At 36.3% G+C, this 20032-nt stretch overlaps 1 protein-coding gene across 1 annotated transcript in view; it reads left to right on the top strand.

Moving 5' to 3' along the window:
• The first annotated feature begins 7088 nt into the window (after positions 1 to 7088).
• The window catches only part of LOC122040960, an 85332-nt gene continuing 72388 nt past the window's right edge, over positions 7089 to 20032 (top strand). The window contains exon 1 of the mRNA XM_042600458.1: positions 7089 to 7279. Coding sequence (XP_042456392.1) covers positions 7252 to 7279 — 28 coding nt within the window. The 5' untranslated portion in view covers positions 7089 to 7251. The remainder of the gene's footprint in view (positions 7280 to 20032) is intronic.

Genomic DNA, 20032 nt, shown 5'->3' with positions numbered 1-20032 from the left:
ATACCACATTGAACCTACTTCTTGTAATATCCAATCAGATAGGTTGGGTTGCTGCTATAGATGAATCCAGGACAGGCCTCAGTCCCATTCCCTTACTGGATCTCTTGATTTTCTCAGAATCAAGCCCTTTAGTGAGTGGATTAGCAATATTGTCCTTTGAACTTACAAAATCCAATGACACCACTCCAAGAGACACTAACTCACGAATAGACTTTAATCGTATTCGTACATGTCTCTTCTATTTCTGATTATACTTGGAGCTTCTAATCTGAGCTATTGTTGTTTGATTATCACAGTGTACTGAAATAGAAGGTATTGACTTCATCATCAAGGGAATTTCATAAAGAAGACTCTTCAGCCAATCAGCTTCAGTTACTGTGGTATCCAAAGCACACAATTCTGCCTCAGATGTAGAACGGGTTATAATCGTCTATTTAACAGACCTCCAAGCAACTGCACCGCCTCCAAGTGTAAAGACATAACCAGTAAGGCCTTTACACTCAGCAGTGTCCGCTATCCAACTAGCATCACTATATCCCTCTAGGACTGCAGGGAATCTCCCATACCACAAGCCCAAGAATGTAGTGCCTTTTAGGTATCTGAGTACTCTGTCTAATGCATCCCAATGCGTTCTGTCCGGACAGCTGGTAAACCTGCTCAATTTCGATATAGCAAAAGAAATATCAGGTCTAGAACAATTTACTAAATACATTAGACTACCTATTATTTGTGCGTATCTTAATTGAGACACTGCCACACCACTCTTATTCATGTGGAGAGTTTTTGAAGGATCATAGGGTGTGACGACAGATTTAACTTGGCTATAGTCATATTTCTCTAATACTCTCTCAATATAGAGTGTCTGAGAAATTGCCATTCCATCAGTTGATTGAGTCAACTTCAGCCCTAAAATCATGTCAGCACAACCCATATCCTTCATATCAAACTTACCACTTAAGAGGGCCTTAGTCTCATTAATAATAGAAAGGTTAGAGCCAAAAAGTAGAATATCATCTACATATAAACATAAGATAATACAACTATCACTTTTCATTTTAGCATACACACATTTATCAGAGTCATTCATTTCAAAGTCAAACGATAGCATAACACTATCAAAATTTTCGTACCACTGCTTTGGGGCTTGCTTCAAACCATAAAGAGATTTAACTAACCTACAAACTTTATTCTCATTTCTAGAAACTACATATCCCTCAGGCTGATCCATATATATCTCTTCTTCAAGATCTCCATTAAGGAATGTCGTTTTGACATCCATTTGATGGACCTCAAGATGATATATGGATGCCAATGCTATTAACACTCGGATTGTAGTAATTCTGGTAATAAGAGAATAAGTGTCAAAATAGTCAATCCATTCTTTCTGTTTGAATCCCTTAGCAACTAGGCGGACTTTGAATTTATCTACTGACCCATCAGGTTTTAGTTTTCTCTTAAACACCCATTTACATCCTATAGTGTTACACCTAGGAGGTAAATCTACCAACTCCCAAGTGACATTAGAGATAATAGAATCCATTTTATTTTTAATGGCCTCTTTCCAATGCTTAGCTTCAGGAGAAGCCATAACATCTCTATATGTCACAGGGTCACCTTTAATATTATAGGTGATAAAGTCCTGGCCTAAATCCGTAGACACACGTTGCCTCTTGCTTCTCCTCAGTTCTGTACACTCACTAGATTCATCTAGCCTAGAGTGACTTGAGGAAGGTATACCTTCTACGGATAATGGGGCCTCTTCGGAAGCAGACTTATCTCTAGTAGGAATACTAGATATAGACTGAGGTGTTCTTGTCTTCATAGGAAATATATCCTCAAAAAATGTAGCATCGCGAAGTTCGACAATAGTATTTGCATCTATTCTAGAAATTTCTGATTGAATAATCAGAAATCTATATGCAATACTATTTTGAGCATAACCCAAGAAAATACCATCTACGATCTTTGGACTAAGTTTTTTTCTTCTGTGTTCAGGTACTAGTACCTTTGCAAGGCACCCCCATATTTTAAGGTATTTCAAACTTGTCCTCCAGCCTTTCCAAAGTTCATATGGGCTTTTATCCCTAGACCTCATGGGAATTCTATTTAACACATGGCATGCAGTGTATAGAGCTTACCCCCACAAGAAGTTGGGTAACCCAGAACTGTCTAACATGGAATTAATCATATCTTCAAGGGTTCGATTTTTTCGTTCTGCTATACCGTTGGATTGAGGACTATATGGAGCAGTTACCTCGTGAATTATACCTGTATCTTGACAAAATTTTTGAAAAAGGTTCGAGGCAAACTCTCCACCCCTATCTGACATTAATCTCTTAACAGATTTATTTGTTTGATTCTCAGTTTCAGATTTAAAAATCATAAATTTATCTAAAGCTTCATCCTTAGTTTTCAGCAAATAAACATAACAATAACGAGAGTGATCATCAATGAAGGTGATGAAATACCTTTTATGATCTCTCATTATTACACCGTTAAACTCACAACAGTCAGTATGGATCAATTCTAAAATATCAGAATTTCTCTCAACTGATTTGAAGGGTTTTCGGGTTTGTTTATATTGCACACAAACTTCATATTTTTTCTTATCATTTATAGCATGCTTAGGAATCATGTCTAGGTTCATCATCCTTTTCACGGTATTAAAATTGACATGTCCTAATCTATCATGCCATATATCATAAGACTCAATGTTATATGAACAACCAATATCAATAGATTTATTTAAAGTAGCATTTTCTACATTGAGTTTAAATAAATCTTCATTAAAGTAACATTTTCCAATAAAGGTTCCTAAATGTAATATTACAACTTTATTACATTTAAAGTTCAACTCATAACCAGCACAGACTAACTTTGACCCGCTAATCAAATTCCGACGGATCGCTGGAACATGATGCACCTCATGCAGTGACAAGACTTTTCCAGAGGTGAACCTCAAGTCAACTTGTCCTATCCCAAACACCCTAGCTGCAGAATGGTTCTCCATGGTTACGGAAGTGCCTTCAATTACTTGATAAGTAAGGAAGGCAGAGCAATCAGCACAACAGTGCACATTTGCACCTGTATCAACTAACCATTCATTAAGTTGATAGATCAAGTTTAGTTCGGGTTTGAAGGTAACAAACCTATTGCTGGTGTCGTCACTAGCAGTCACGACATTTGCTTGTGCCTTGATGTTGGACGTATTGCTTTGGTTTTTCTCCTTGTCCTTCCGCTTAGGGCAGAATTTGGCATAATGTCCAATTTATCCACATGCCCAGCACGGCTTGGTTACATTTTTCTTTTGAACCTTTGGTTTGGGTTTCATCTTGTTCTTCATTTTCTGATTTTTAAATTTCTTCTTGTCAGATGAGACTACTACATTTGCCTTTGGAGTAAAATCCATAGGCATTCTTGTATCATCATTTTTATGTTGCTTCCGATGTTCTTCTTCGATATTTAAGGCAATCATCAAATCTTCTAGAGAGATTTTACCTCTCCGATGTTTAAGAGTCATGTCAAAATCTTCCCAACTCGGAGACAATTTTTCGATGATTGATAAGACCTGAAATTTTTCGGGTAATGGCATATCTCCTTCGGCAAGACCATGAATTTGAACTTGGAATTCATGTGTCTGCTCAATTACATATTTGCCTTCAACCATTTTGAAGTTTAGGAATTTTGCCACAGTGTACTTTTCTAAACCAGAATCTTCGGAGTTGTATTTTTTATCCAAAGATTTCCACAGCTCTTTAGCTGAAGAGGTTGAGCAGTACACATCAAATAGTGCATCTGAGAGGGCAGACAGGATCCTCCCATGGCAGAGATAATCCCTTTGCTTAAACCTCTGTAAGACAGCACTATAGGCAGGTTCCTCTTCATTAGGTGAAGGAGGATCTGTTTCTATAACGGAGAATAGCCCTAGCGTAGTAAGCCAAAATTTCATCCGTTGTTGCCAACGTCTGAAGTTTTGCCCGAAAAATCTTTCGGGTCGGGCGCTAGCCTCATCAGACCTCGTTACTCTGTCATTCATCATGTCTATTATGCTACAATAAATTCTCTAAAATTGTTGGGATATGATTACGCTAACACAGTAATCTAATATATAATTGCACAAATAAATGACGAGCATGCAATAAACGGTAATAAGAGTAAGGTTAAGAATTTTTTGTATCTCCGGTTGAAGCGTCGGGCTTGCCAACTGTCTTTAGAGAATTTATTGCCGCCCACATGCAGAGGCTCTCCGGTAAAATCCGACAACCGCTCGCGCCGTCCGCAGGTGCACTCCAAGACGAACACCGCACTCGGACTCAACCTCAGATCGCAGAAACCAAGCCTCAGAACTCGGGAAGAAGAAAGGAGAAAGCGGAGGAATGCTTTTCTTTGGAGTGAGTTGAGAAGGAAGTGAGGCAGTGTATTTATTTATACACTTGAAGCAGTGCACAGGAACCAAAGTGTACGTCGGTTCGAAGAAGTGCGTTGCTTCTGCTTTCTCACGCGGAGACCAGCCAGGTGCGTCTCTTCGCTTTCTCATATGCGGACCAAATCACGCACAGATACCATCAGGTGCTAACCAAACCGGACTCAGGTAGCCAAAACAAACCAGGCCGCTCGTAAGCGCGAGGCCCACGAGCTAGGGATTTGCACCCCCCTGCGCGCGATGTTCGCGTGCGTTGCGCCCGGTTTATAGATTTCCGGTTCGAACCCCCTGAAACCACCTGATTTGGGCTCAGCCCGCGCATGCATGTAGGTCCCCTTAATTTTGCTAAGCATGGATGGGAGGACTCCATATATAAAGCCTTCCAACCTTTTTTTTTCTTAGTAATATGAGACTAAAAACTTACACTTATGCATTATCAAAAGTAAAGAGAATAATGTGAATTAAAACTCAACATGTATGCTAGAAGAAAGATTTAATATTATAGCGCTTTGTGATAAATTGCATACATCAGGATTCAAGAATTAGAATTAGAAAATTAATCACTAAGGAAATAAATTGATTCTTTGACATCAACATTAGAAAAATCGTTATTGGATCACAAAATGTTAATATGCTAATTGGTAGTCAAAGGATTATTTTTAGCAAAAAACTTGACTTAGGATAAGGGATATAAGAAAGAAAATTTTTACTTTAGTTTATAAGCAAAGAGGGAAAGTAAAACTAGAAAAATAATAAGAACGTGAATACCTAAACAATTTTTAGAGAAGTCAGTTGAACCCAACTTGTTTTAGGTACCAAAGTCAATACATTTAGGGTCAACCATATTAGCATACATTCAAATATTATCATATGGTTGACATGACATAAATGTTTAATGTATTTTGAAGAAATTATTTTTTTTCAAAATTTTGAAATTTGATATACTATTTGCAAATCATGAATTTTATATTTGATTTATGAGCTTGATATGTAGTTTCTGAATTGGTATCTAAAATCATCATTTTGACATGCAAATTTATGCAAATGATTTTTTTTTCCTAGCTAATAATTATGTATCAAAGTAAGGTCGGTATAAATTTTAATTTTTTCTAAAATTTAATGAAAATTTAAAATTTACCACTGAAGTTGATTTCTAACTTTAGTTTTGTAGATGTAGTAGTCAATGGAAACAGATATATTAATTGATTGATATACCCTAGTTATTTGATTCTTGATTTTTAATTGATTGACATGCTTGGCAAAATCTCAAACATTTAGTAACACCAAAAGACACTTGATAAATACAAAATAGTATGGCAAAATAAAATCAAATATGGAGTTAGTAAATCAAGAATCATTGAGCAAATCTAAGTATTAGCTTAAACCAATTGTAACTTTTTAAATTTGCTTGCAATATTGAAGGTCAAGGAAAAATAGAAAAGTGAGTACAAATTTGTGATGTAGGTAAATAGGAAAGATATGCTTGAGTTTGTTCTTGATTAAAAGAAAGGAAATAGGTAAATCATAATTTGTATTACTACTTAAATTCTCATTTGACTTCTTTAATTAAAAAGTGAATTATTAGAACTAATAGTCTGAGAGCGACCTCGCACTAGCACCATAAAATCCTCATTAGTGATATATAACAATACATAAATAAAGTTATTGTGAGCTACCTCGCACTACCACAAACTCATCAAGTTCAAATCGACAATATTTCATATTGTGCTTAACATTATTTGATTCTTGTTAAAGATTTTCTCCACCTCTTTTAAAGGAATCATTATATTTTATTAAGACAACGTTACAAATTTATTTTGTTTATATCGTTGTGAGTTTAATTAGTTTATGCCATTATAAGTTTAATTTATTCTTTTTTTATTATAAAGTTATTTAGTCTTTAATTCTACTACTGCAAACTCTTATTGTTGATTGTTTTATTTAGTTATTTTTACTATCAACTCATAAAATTAGTAAACACGTTAGTCACCCTTTCTAGTGTGATTATGATCTTATAAATTGGTATTAAAACAATTTATAAGTCACTCTAATTATCCATGAGACAAGACATGGTGTGGTGGCGTAGTTCACCGATAAATAGTATTAGTCTATGCATAGGATTTGATATGAGAAGTTTAACATCCTTTGATTAGAACCATGGATATTTGAATGATAATTTAAATATCCTACCATAATATAATGATCTTGAGGACCAAATCAACTTTACAAAGATGTTATTTGTAATTGACATAAAAAAAAATCACCTAGTCGATCAGTATCACAAATCAATCTCATCCGTGTGAATGAAAAAGATTGTATCCTTAAATATTTATTTAATTTTGGCTATGAAATTCATCCATTAAACAAAAAGAGAGGAGTTTGTAAAAAAAAAACTAAGGAAAAATAATCGTGGCCATTAGAAGATAAATTATTGGTTTTTTCAAAATAAAAAATAATTATAAGGTTAAATATTATTTTATTTTTTAAAAAATACATTTTAGTAAAATGAAAAAATGAAGAAGACAAAATGTCAAAATCTTTTCGCATTTACTTTAAAAATTATGGCCCTCCCCTTTTTTATACCAGCCTTGTTTCATTCGATAAAACAAAATAAAAAATTCGAAATGCTATATAGTCCCAAAGCAAGAAGAGCAACAGCATTAAGGGCAACGGCATTATTTTTCGCCACAAGGAAGGGCAACGGCAGACGAGGGAGGGGGAAGCGGGGAAAGGATGACTCCTAAACCCTACGCCCTGGCATGGAAAGAAGACGCTTTCCCCCTGAACCCTTTGCTCTGCCCAAACTTCTTGAATAGAGGAGACGAGGAATGATTTCTCTTGACTTCACATCAACCGGTAGGCTTTCCAATCATTTGATGCAATCTGGGAAATAGAAGTGTTTCTTTGGTTGAAAAATGTCGTTTTTCTCTTCCTAGTTCCATATTTATCAGAACCTTGTGATGATTTTGTTCATTTGCTGCCAGCTAGGATTCCAATAATTTTCTTCTAGCGGTTTGAGATTTTTCCATGTGTTCTCTTAAACTTCCTTTCACCATCAATAATTTTTTTTTAAAGATTTTGATTCTTCTATTAGTGAGATTCTTGAAGATAGAGGTATTTAAACTTTTAATAAAGCAACTACAAGTTGAAAACCTGAACGCTTCTTTGTCTTTCTTTTTCTTGATTTAGTTTTAGGTTGTTTTCATCGTGAGATATAAAGATTTAGAGTTTTCTTAAATCATCCTGAGAGACGTCTTGATTGGAATGATTTTCTTATCGTCAATATGGTTATAGGGATAAACGATGTTGTGGAATTCAGATTTTTGTTAAACCAGATATGTTCTACTATTTTCTTCCAATTACTTGTGTAAGCGGCGCACAGTGAGGCTGAGAGCAAAGTTTCATTGAGCCGCTTGCTTAATTTGTTTGATGATTCTGTTGGAGACAAGTGTGATTTCTTTCCTCCAATCTATACAGGTGCTTGCTGATAACAAGCATATTTGTTATAGATGAAACCCTATCTTTTGCACAGTGTTCAGTGTTCATCCTAGTGATTATGTCTTCAAGAATGTTTGTGAAACAAATAATTTCTTGAAAATCATACTTATGATGGATTTCCACTCTTTAAAGTTCTTCCAATCTGTAAAATTTTTCTTGAATACTTGGCTGTAAAAAACTTCCCAAAATATGGTAGGTCTATGAGCTTGAATGACACACCCTATACATAACTGGTTAAGTTTTGTTTGCAATGTTTGATAGATAGGTCAATAAATCAACCATCAAATTTCATTATTAACTAGTATGCATCAATTTAAGTTATGTTTAACATCTTAATTTTTTTCCTTGTTTGAAGTGCTTCTAAACATTTGCCTTCTATTAAATTGAACTAATTAGTTTTGAGTTTAAAGAGTCTGAGTAATCTTTCTGTTTGTCTATAGTTACATTTACAGTATTATTTTTAATGGCAAATAAATAGTGTGATGGTCATTATAAACATTGTATTTGAAACTTGAAACTAGGCCAACTATAGGCATCAAAATTCTTCAATAGTACAACCTATATCAAATCACTTGAATACACTACAATTCTTAAATGATATCGTTAGGTTATAGTTGTTCTAAAGTCTGTGCTTTGGATCGTTAGGTTATAGTAGTCAATTTAGATAGGCTGAGCTGGTAGGTGTTGTAGGTTTAAATTTCTTATATCTTAGATGATATCGAGTGAGAGGAATTCTCCCTCCCTCGAACTAGGAACTAAACACTATGGAAACATAAGAATTTGTGAAACATCATTAGATGATTAAAACAACATGAAAATATGTCAATTGAGAGGAATTCTCCCTTGAACTAGGAACTAAACACTATGGGAACATAAGAGTTTGTGGAACATCATTAGATGATTAAAACAACATGAAAATATGATTAATGGTGGAGATTTCTATGTTATCAAACACTTCTCTCTGTTTTCTAGATGCAAAAGCTTTGAACTAGCTACTTTTCCTACTATTCTTATGCCATAGTTAACTAATTGTTCTTTGTTAATTTCATTTGCACTGACTTGAAAAATTTAGGCAAATAAAAGTAATAAAGGGTTTGTTCTCTCTTGTTTCACAAGATATGCACAAGCTATTATTCTCACACAAATGACATGATTTGATTTTAATATATTTAGCTTTATAGATTTATGATAATTTATGATGTAATTTTTAATTATTTTTTTGCCCACAATATAGACTTTTTATTTGGTTTCATATTGATAATTGGATGTTGGTTCAATGAATGTCACTATTTATCATTGAATTCAAAATTCAATGAATATCATCATTAAGCCTCACTTGAGTCTAACTCAAGTCTAGCCTCACTTGAGTGTAATTTAAGTCTAACTCAATCGAGTCTTATTCAATTAATCTAATTTGGATTACTCTTAATCTAATTTGGTTCATCATATGAACCTAATCCTCTTAGTTCATCATATGAACCTAATCTCCATCTAATTGCCCTTTGTGTGTAACCCTACATGTTCTTGTAACGTTGGCAATGCTCCTAAACCCATTTAGAAGAATAAGTAATGAGCGGTTTCTACCAACACATCATTACTACCCAAATTACAAGAATGTTGAGATTCAACATCACCTTTGTGACTACTAATTGTGACTCTCACAATATGTGACAATGTCCTTCTATCATTGACATCTAGATTGATCAATTGAGACATAGACCGTGTCATCCTCTAATCAATCTATGTCTTGAACTTCAAGTAGACTCACTCTAAACAAATGAGCTCAATATCTCATATTGACTCATTTGGGCATGACCATGCACTTAGTGGTCTCACTCTATCAAGACTCATGATGTCACTTCCGTCATATAGGAGAGATAGATCCCATCTACATTACTCACATCCTTTCGCATAGTTTGTTACATACCCAGTAATCGCCTTTATAGTTCACTCAATTACAGGTGACGTTTGACGAAGCCAAAGTACGTAACTCCTTATGTAGGGAACCATGGTGACTTCAGATCCAAGGACCGATAGTCACATGAGAAAGTATATGACACTCATATAACAATCCATGATACTTTCTCATGACGGGTCATTCAGTATACATTTTCCAATGCATACCCATGTGTCAACTTGATATCTCTATATCCATAACTTGTACCCTTGTTGCGAAGCCCTTCGTTTATCCCGCTCGTCCAAAAAGATGCCGGATCTCGAGAGTGTTAAGCGTATACTCCTCTATATCTATCCACACGGACAATAGGTGGAGAAGAACAACTTAGAGTGTGCTAGCACTCTTGGGTGGCTCGGCAATGGAGGAGAGGGAGAGAGAGCTAGAAGAGATAAAGAATAATGATGATCCGTTCATAATAAAAAATAAGAGTAAAAATGACTTAAGTATAATGCTCATTAACTCCATTAATGAGTCTCATTAATGAGTATTTAATGAATATTCATTCTTCATTAAATGACCATTTTGAAACTTCTCTTCTCTTCATAATTTGAATCGAAATTTGAATCTAATATTCAAATTGAATTCATAATTCAATGAATGTCACCATTTATCATTGAATTTAAAATTCAATGAATATCATCATTAAGCCTCACTTGAGTCTAACTCAAGTCTAGCCTCACTTGAGTCTAACTCAAGTCTAACTCAATCGAGTGTTGCTCAATTAATCTAATTTGGATTACTCTTAATCTAATTTGGTTCATCATATGAACCTAATCCTCTTGGTTCATCATATGAACCTAATCTCCATCTAATTGCCCTTTGTGTGTGACCCTATAAGTTCTTGTAATGTTGGCAATGCTCCTAAACCCATTTAGAAGCATAAATAATGAGCGATATCTAGCAACACATCATTACTACCCAAGTTACAAGAATGCTGAGATCCAACATTACCTTTGTGACTACTAATTGTGGCTCTCACAATATGTGACAATATCCTTCTATCCTTAACATCTAGATTGATCAATTGAGGCATAGACCGTGTCATCCTCTAATCAATCTATGTCTTGAACTCCAAGTAGACTCACTCTAAACAAATGAGCTCAATATCTCATATTGACTCATTTAGGCATGGCTATGCACTTAGTGGACTCACTCTATCAAGACTCATGATGTCACTCCCATCATATAGGAGGGATATATCCCATCTACATCACTCACATCCCTCCGCATAATTTGTTACATACCCAGTAATCGCCTTTATAGTCCACCCAGTTACGGGTGACGTTTGACGAAGCCAAAGTACGCAACTCTTTATGTAGGGAACCATGGTGACTTCAGGTCCAAAGACTGATAGTCATACTAATAGTCACATGAGAAAGTATATGACACTCATATAACGATCCATGATACTTTCTCATGGCGGGTCATTCAGTATACATTCTCCAATGCATACCCATGTGTCAACTTGATATCTCTATATCCATGACTTGTACCCTTGTTGCGAAGCCCTTCGCTTATCCCGCTCGTCCAAAAAGATGCCGGATCTCGAGAGTGTTAAGCGTATACTCCTCTATATCTATCCACACGGACAATAGGTGGAGAAGAACCACTTAGAGTGTGCTAGCACTCTTGGGTGGCTCGACAATGGAGGAGAGGGAGAGAGAGCTAGAAGAGAGAAAGAATAATGATAATCCGTTCATAATAAAAAATAAGAGTAAAAATGGCTTAAGTATTTTCATCTAAGGAAAATACTTAATGCTCATTAACTCCATTAATGAGCCTTATTAATGAGTCTTAATGAGTATTTAATAAATATTCATTCTTCAATAAATGACCATTTTGAAACTCCTATTCTCTTCATAATTTGAATCGAAATTTGATTCTAATATTCAAATTGAATTCATAATTTAATGAATGTCACCATTTATTATTGAATTCAAAATTCAATGAATATCATCATTAAACCTCACTTGAGTGTAACTCAAGTCTAGCCTCACTTGAGTCTAACTCAAGTCTAACTCAATCGAGTCTTACTCAATTAATCTAATTTGGATTACTCTTAATCCAATTTGGTTCATCATATGAACATAATCCTTTTGGTTCATCATATGAACCTAATCTCCATCTAATTATCCTTTGTGTGTGACCCTATAGGTTCTTGTAACGTTGGCAATGCTTCTAAACCCATTTAGAAGCATAAGTAATGAGCGGTATCTAACAACACATCATTACTACCCAAGTTACAAGAATCTTGAGATCCAACATCACCTTTGTGACTACTAATTGTGGCTCTCACAATATGTGACAATGTCCTTCTATGCTTGACATCTAGATTGATCAATTGAGGCATAGACCATGTCATCCTCTAATCAATCTATGTCTTGAACTCCAAGTAGATTCACTCTAAACAAATGAGCTCAATATCTCATATTGACTCATTTGAGCATGACCATGCACTTAGTGGTCTCATTCTATCAAGACTCATGATGTCACTCACGTCATATAGGAGGGATAGATCCCATCTACATCACTCACATCCCTCCGCATAATTTGTTACATACCCAGTAATCGCCTTTATAGTCCACTCAGTTACGGGTGACGTTTGACGAAGCCAAAGTACGCGACTCCTTATGTAGGGAACTATGGTAACTTCAGGTCCAAAGACTGATAGTCATACTAATAGTCACATGAGAAAGTATATGACACTCATATAACGATCCATGATACTTTCTCATGGCGGGTCATTCAGTATACATTCTCCAATGCATACCCATGTGTCAACTTGATATCTCTATATCCATGACTTGTACCCTTGTTGCGAAGTCCTTCACTTATCCCGCTCGTCCAAAAAGATGTCGGATCTCGAGAGTGTCAAGCGTACACTCCTCTATATGTATCCACACGGACAATAGTTGGAGAAGAACCACTCAGAGTGTGCTAGCACTCTTGGGTGGCTCGACAATGGAGGTGAGGGAGAGAGAGCTAGAAGAGAGAAAGAATAATGATGATCCGGTCATAATAAAAAATAAGAGTTAAAATGGCTGATGAAAATACTTAATGCTCATTAACTCCATTAATGAGCCTCATTAATGAGTCTTAATGAGTATTTAATGAATATTTATTTTTCATTTTGATACTCCTCTTATCTTCATAATTTGAATCAAAATTTAAATCTCATATTCCAATTGAATTCATAATTCAATGAATGTCACTATTTATCATTGAATTTAAAATTCAATAAATATCATCATTAAGCCTCACTTGAGTCTAACTCAAGTCTAGCCTCACTTGAGTCTAACTCAAGTTTAACTCAATCGAGTGTTACTCAATTAATCTAATTTGGATTACTCTTAATCTAATTTGGTTCATCATATGAACCTAATCCTCTTGGTTCATCATATGAACATAATCTCCATCTAATTGCCCTTTGTGTGTGACTCTATAGGTTCTTGTAACGTTGACAATGCTCCTAAACTCATTTAGAAACATAAGTAATGAGTGATATCTAGCAACATATCATTACTATCCAAGTTACAAGAATGTTGAGATCCAACATTACCTTTGTGACTACTAATTGTGGCTCTCACAATATGTGACAATGTCCTTCTATCCTTGATATCTAGATTGATCAATTGAGACATAGACCGTGTCATCCTCTAATCAATCTATGTCTTGATCTCCAAGTAGACTCACTCTAAACAAATGAGCTCAATATCTCATATTGACTCATCTGTGCATGACCATGCACTTGGTGGTCTCACTCTATCAAGACTCATGATGTCACTCCCGTCATATAGGAGGGATAGATCCCATCTACATCACTCACATCCCTCCGTATAATTTGTTACATACCCAGTAATCGCCTTTATAGTCCACCCAATTACGGGTGACATTTGACGAAGTCAAAATACGCAACTCCTTATGTAGGGAACCATGGTGACTTCAGGTCCAAGGACTGATAGTCATACTAATAGTCACATGAGAAAGTATATGACACTCATATAACGATCCATGATACTTTCTCATGGCGGGTCATTCAGTATACATTCTCCAATGCATACCCATGTGTTAACTTGCTATCTCTATATCTATGACTGATGAGATCAAGTCATCGTGTTGACCTACATACTAGTCTCATCGCATTAACATTGTTCCTGAATGTTAAAACTTGACTAGGAATGATTAAGAGTAGTGTTCTTTATATCATCTCACTATTAATTCAACCAATCGATTGATATAGATAAGAACTTTCTACTCAAACACGCTATTATACTTATTTATTTGACACCAATATAAGTAAGTATAATAACCATAAAGAAATGCCTTAATTAATATATAGGAATATGATACATCGAGTCCATATAACAATTATCATATAATTAGCTCTAGGGCTCTAACTAACATTCTCCCATTAGCACTTGTGCCAATCAGTGTAGGCTCTAAGGCCCAATGACCTAGTGTGACCATCATGCTTTCTCTGTGCCAAAGCCTTGGTCAAGGGATCAGCGACGTTAGCCTCTGTGGGTACTCTACAAATCTTCACATCTCCTCTATCGATGATCTCTCGAATGAGATGGAAGCGCCGTAGTATGTGTTTGGTCCGCTGGTGTGAGCGAGGTTCCTTTGCCTGTGCAATTGCTCTATTGTTGTCATAATAGAGCTCTATAGGATCAACTATGCTAGGAACCACCCCAAGCTCAGTAATGAGCTTGCGGATCTAAACTGTCTCATTTGCTGCTTCTGATGCAGCAATATACTCGGCCTCTGTTGTAGAATCAACAATTGTGTCCTGCTTCGAACTCTTCCATTCAAGCAAAACACAAACTCAGACTGCGATCTATAATCATCCTGGTCAGTTTGGAGGTTGGCATCACTGTAACCCTTTACAGCTAGCTCGCTCTCGCCTCCAAATATCAAGAAATATTCTTTAGTCCTTCTCAAGTATTTAAGAATATTCTTGACCGCTATCCAGTGGCGTTCACTTGGATCTGACCGGTATCTGCTCGTCATGCTCAAAGCATACGAAACATCAGGACGAGTACATAGCATGACGTACATGATAGATCCTATGGCTGAAGCATAAGGGATCTTATCCATGCGGTCTCTCTCCTCTCTAGAAGAGGGACTTTGAGTCTTTGAAAGACTCACACCATGTGACATCGGCAGAAATCCTTTCTTGGAATTCTGCATGGCAAACTGTAGTAATACCTTGCCAATATATGTACTTTGACTTAGGCAAAACAATCTCTTAGACTTATCTCTATAGATCTTTATGCCTAGAATACAGGCTGCTTCACCTAAGTCATTCATTGAGAAACAATTCCCTAGCCAAGTCTTTACAGACTGCAGCAAAGGGATGTCGTTCCCAATGAGTAGTATGTCATCCACATACAATATAAGGAAGACAATTGTATTCCCAACAACCTTCTTGTAGACACAGGGTTCATCTTCATTCTTGATGAAACCAATCTGTTTGATCGCATCATCGAATCGAAGATTTCAGTTCCGAGAAGCTTGATTTAGTCCATAAATGGACGTATGCAATTTGCATACTCTGCCAGTATGCAGTGGATCTAAAAACCCTCAGGTTGTGTCATGTACACATCCTCGAGCAAGTTTCCATTCAGAAACACGGTTTTGACATCTATCTGCCAGATCTCATAATCGTGGTATGCTGCAATAGCAAGCATGATCCGAATGGATTTAAACATCGCTACTGGAGAAAAAGTTTCATCATAGTCAATACCATGAATTTGCTTGAAACATTTAGCTACCAAGCGACCCTTATAGTCCATCCATGTCAGTCTTTCTCTTAAAGACCACTTACACCCAATGGGTTTGACGCCTTCAGGTGCATCAACCAAAGTCCATACTTGGTTGGTGTACATGAATTCCATCTCGGATCTCATGACCTCTAGCTATGACTCAGAATCTGGTCTCATCACAGCTTCCTGATAGGAGGTAGGTCATGATGGTCAGACAAGAGAAATTAGTATCTCTCAGACTGACGACGTACCCTATCAGAACTGCGAAGAGGTAGGTCTATTTGAACTGGTTGTTGTTCCTCAACTCCTTGTGGAACAATCTCATCATCCACAACAATTTGTGGTTCTAGTTCAACTTCCATCAATGCTTCAGTGCTATGGTCTATATCTTGAACTTCTTCAAGATCGAACGTACTCCCATTAGTTTTTCTAGAAACAAAGTCCCTTTCTAGAAATACCCCAGTCTTAGCCACAAACAATTTGTGTTGACTGGGAATGTAGAAGTAATATCTCTTCGTTCCTTGGGATATCCTATAAAATAGCATTTAGCGGATTTGGGTCCTAGTTTGTCCGAGACTTGACGTCGAACATAAGCATCACAACCTCAAATCCTTATAAAAGACACCTGGGCATCTCTCCAGTCCATATCCTATATGATGTCTTTATTACAGCCTTGGATGGAACACGGTTAAGTGTGAAGACTGCTGTGTCTAGAGCATATCCCCAAAAGGATATAGGAAGATCTGTGTGACTCATCATAGATCGTACTATATCTAATAAGGTACGATTCCTCCTTTCGGGCACACCATTCCACTGTGGTGTTCCAGGAGGAGTGAGTTGGGATAGTGAGATGATAGTGAGATGATATAGAGAACACTACTCTTAATCATTCCTAGTCAAGTTTTAACATTCAGGAACAATATTAATGCGATTAGACTAGTATGTAGGTCAACACGATGACTTGATCTCACCAGTCCTCTGACTTTGCTTGCTCATCAGTTTTCCCAAACCACTTTTTTTAGATATAGAGATAGCAAGTTAACACATGGGTATGCATTGGAGAATGTATACTGAATGACCCGTCATGAGAAAGTATCATGGATCGTTATATAAGTGTCATATACTTTCTCATGTGACTATTAGTATGACTATCAGTCATTGGACCTGAAGTCACCATGGTTCTCTACATAAGGAGTTGCGTACTTTGGCTTCGTCAAGCGTCACCCGTAACTGGGTGGACTATAAAGGCGATTACTGGATATGTAACAAATTATGCGGAGGGATGTGAGTGATGTAGATGAGATCTATCCCTCCTATATGACGGGAGTGACATCATGAGTCTTGATAGAGTGAGACCACTAAGTGCATGACCACGCCCAAATGAGTCAATATGAGATACATATATTGATTAGAGGATGACACGGTCTATGCCTCAATTGATCAATCTAGATGTCAAGGATAGAAGGACATTGTCACATATTGTGAGAGCCACAATTAGTAGTCACAAAGGTAATGTTGGATCTCAGCATTCTTGTAACTTGGGTAGTAATGATGTGTTGCTAGATATCGCTCATTATTTATGCTTCTAAATGGGTTTAGGAGCATTGCCAACATTACAAGAACTTATAGGGTCACACACAAAGGGCAATTAGATGGAGATTAGGTTCATATGATGAACCAAGAGGATTAGGTTCATATGATGAACCAAATTAGATTAAGAGTAATCCAAATTAGATTAATTGAGCAACACTCGATTGAGTTAGACTTGAGTTAGACTCAAGTGAGGCTAGACTTGAGTTAGACTCAAGTGAGGCTTAATGATGATATTCATTGAATTTTAAATTCAATGATAAATGGTGACATTCATTGAATTATGAATTCAATTTGAATATTAGATTCAACTTTCGATTCAAATTATGAAGAGAAGAGGAGTTTCAAAATGGTCATTTAATGAAGAATGAATATTCATTAAATACTCATTAAGACTCATTAATGAGGATCATCATTATTCTTTCTCTTTTTTAGCTCTCTCTCTCTCCTCCATTGCCGAGCCACCCAAGAGTGCTAGCATATTCTAAGTGGTTTTTTTTCACCTATTGTCCGTGTGGATCTCGAGAGTGATCCGGCATCTTTTGGACGAGCGAGATAAGCGAAGGGCTTCGTAACAAGGGTACAAGTCATGGATATAGAGATATCAAGTTGACACATGAGTATGCATTGGAGAATGTATACTGAATGACCCGCCAAGAGAAAGTATCATGGATCGTTATATGAGTGCCATATATTTTCTCATGTGACTATTAGTATGACTATCTATCTTTGGACCTGAAGTCATCATGATTCCCTACATAAGGAGTTGCGTACTTTTGCTTCGTCAAACGTCACCCGTAACTGGTGGACTATAAAGGCGATTACTGGGTATGTAACAAGTTATGCGGAGGGATGTGAGTGATGCAGATGAGATCTATCCCTCCTATATGACGGGAGTGACATCATGAGTCTTGATAGAGTGAGACCACTAAGTGCATGGTCATGCTCAAATGAGTCAATATGAGATATTGAGCTCATTTGTTTAGAGTGAATCTACTTGGAGTTCAAGACATAGATTGATTAGAGGATGACATGGTCTATGCCTCAATTGATCAATCTAGATGTCAATGATAGAAGGACATTGTCACATATTGTGAGAGCCACAATTAGTAGTCACAAAGGTGATGTTGGATCTCAAGATTCTTGTAACTTGGGTAGTAATGATGTGTTGCTAGATACCGCTCATTACTTATGTTTTTAAATGAGTTTAGGAGTATTGCCAACGTTACAATAACCTATAGGGTCACACACAAAGGGCAATTAGATGGAGATTAGGTTCATATGATGAACAAGAGGATTAGGTTCAGATGATGAACTAAATTGGATTAAGAGTAATCCAAATTAGATTAATTGAGTAAAACTCGATTAAGTTAGACTTGAGTTAGACTCAAGTGAGACTAGACTTGAGTTAGACTATGATTAATGATGATATTCATTGAATTTTGAATTCAATGATAAATGGTGGTATTCATTGAATTATGAATTCAATTTGAATATTAGATTCAAATTTCGATTCAGATTATGAAGAGAAGAGGAGTTTTAAAATGGCCATTTAATGAAGAATGAATATTCATTAAATACTCATTAAGACTCATTAATGAGGCTCATTAATGGAGTTAATGAGTATTAAGTATTTTCATTAGATGAAAATACTTAAGCTATTTTTACTCTTATTTTTCATTATGAACGGATCATCATTATTCTTCATCTCTTCTAGCTCTCTCTCCCTCTCCTCCATTGCCGAGCCACCCCAGAGTGCTAGCACACTCTAAGTGGTTCTTTTCCACCTATTGTCCGTGTGGATACATATAGAGGAGTGTACGCTTGACACTCTCGAGATCCGACATCTTTTTGGACGAGCGGGATAAGCGAAGGGCTTCGCAACAAGGGTACAAGTCATGGATATAGAGATATCAAGTTGACATATGGGTATGCATTAGAGAATGTATACTGAATGACCCGCCTTGAGAAAGTATCATGGATCGTTATATGAGTGTCATATACTTTTTCATGTGACTATTAGTATGACTATCAGTCCTTGGACCTGAAGTCACCATGGTTCCCTACATAAGGAGTTGCGTACTTTGGGTTTGTCAAACGTTACCCGTAACTGAGTGGACTATAAAGGCGATTAGATATGTAACAAATTATGCGGAGGGATGTGAGTGATGTAGATGTGATCTATCCCTCCTATATGACGGGAGTGACATCATGAGTTTTGATAGAGTGAGATCACTAAGTGTATGGTCATGCCAAATGAGTCAATATGAGATATTGAGCTCATTTGTTTAGAGTGAGTTTACTTAGAGTTCAAGACATAGATTGATTAGAGGATGACATGGTCTATACCTCAATTGATCAATCTAGATGTCAAGGATAGAAGGACATTGTTACACATTGTGAGAGTCACAATTAGTAGTCACAAAGGTGATGTTGGATCTCAACATTCTTGTAACTTAGCTAATAATGATGTGTTGCTAGATACCGCTCATTACTTATGCTTCTAAATGGGTTTAGGAGTATTGCCAACGTTACAAGAACCTATAGTGTCACACATAAAGGGCAATTAGATGGAGATTAGGTTCATATGATGAACCAAAAGAATTATGTTCAGATGATGAACTAAATTAGATTAAGAGTAATCCAAATTAGATTAATTGAGTAACACTCGATTGAGTTAGACTTGAGTTAGACTCAAGTGAGGCTAGACTTGAGTTAGACTCAAGTGAGGATTAATGATGATATTCATTGAATTTTGAATTCAATGATAAATGGTGACATTCATTGAATTATAAATTC

This window comes from Zingiber officinale, chromosome 2A, assembly GCF_018446385.1.
Source record: "Zingiber officinale cultivar Zhangliang chromosome 2A, Zo_v1.1, whole genome shotgun sequence".
Classification (NCBI taxonomy): Eukaryota; Viridiplantae; Streptophyta; class Magnoliopsida; order Zingiberales; family Zingiberaceae; genus Zingiber; species Zingiber officinale.
The sequence above is the reverse complement of the archived record's forward strand: the minus strand, read 5'-3'. Positions and strand labels throughout refer to the sequence as shown.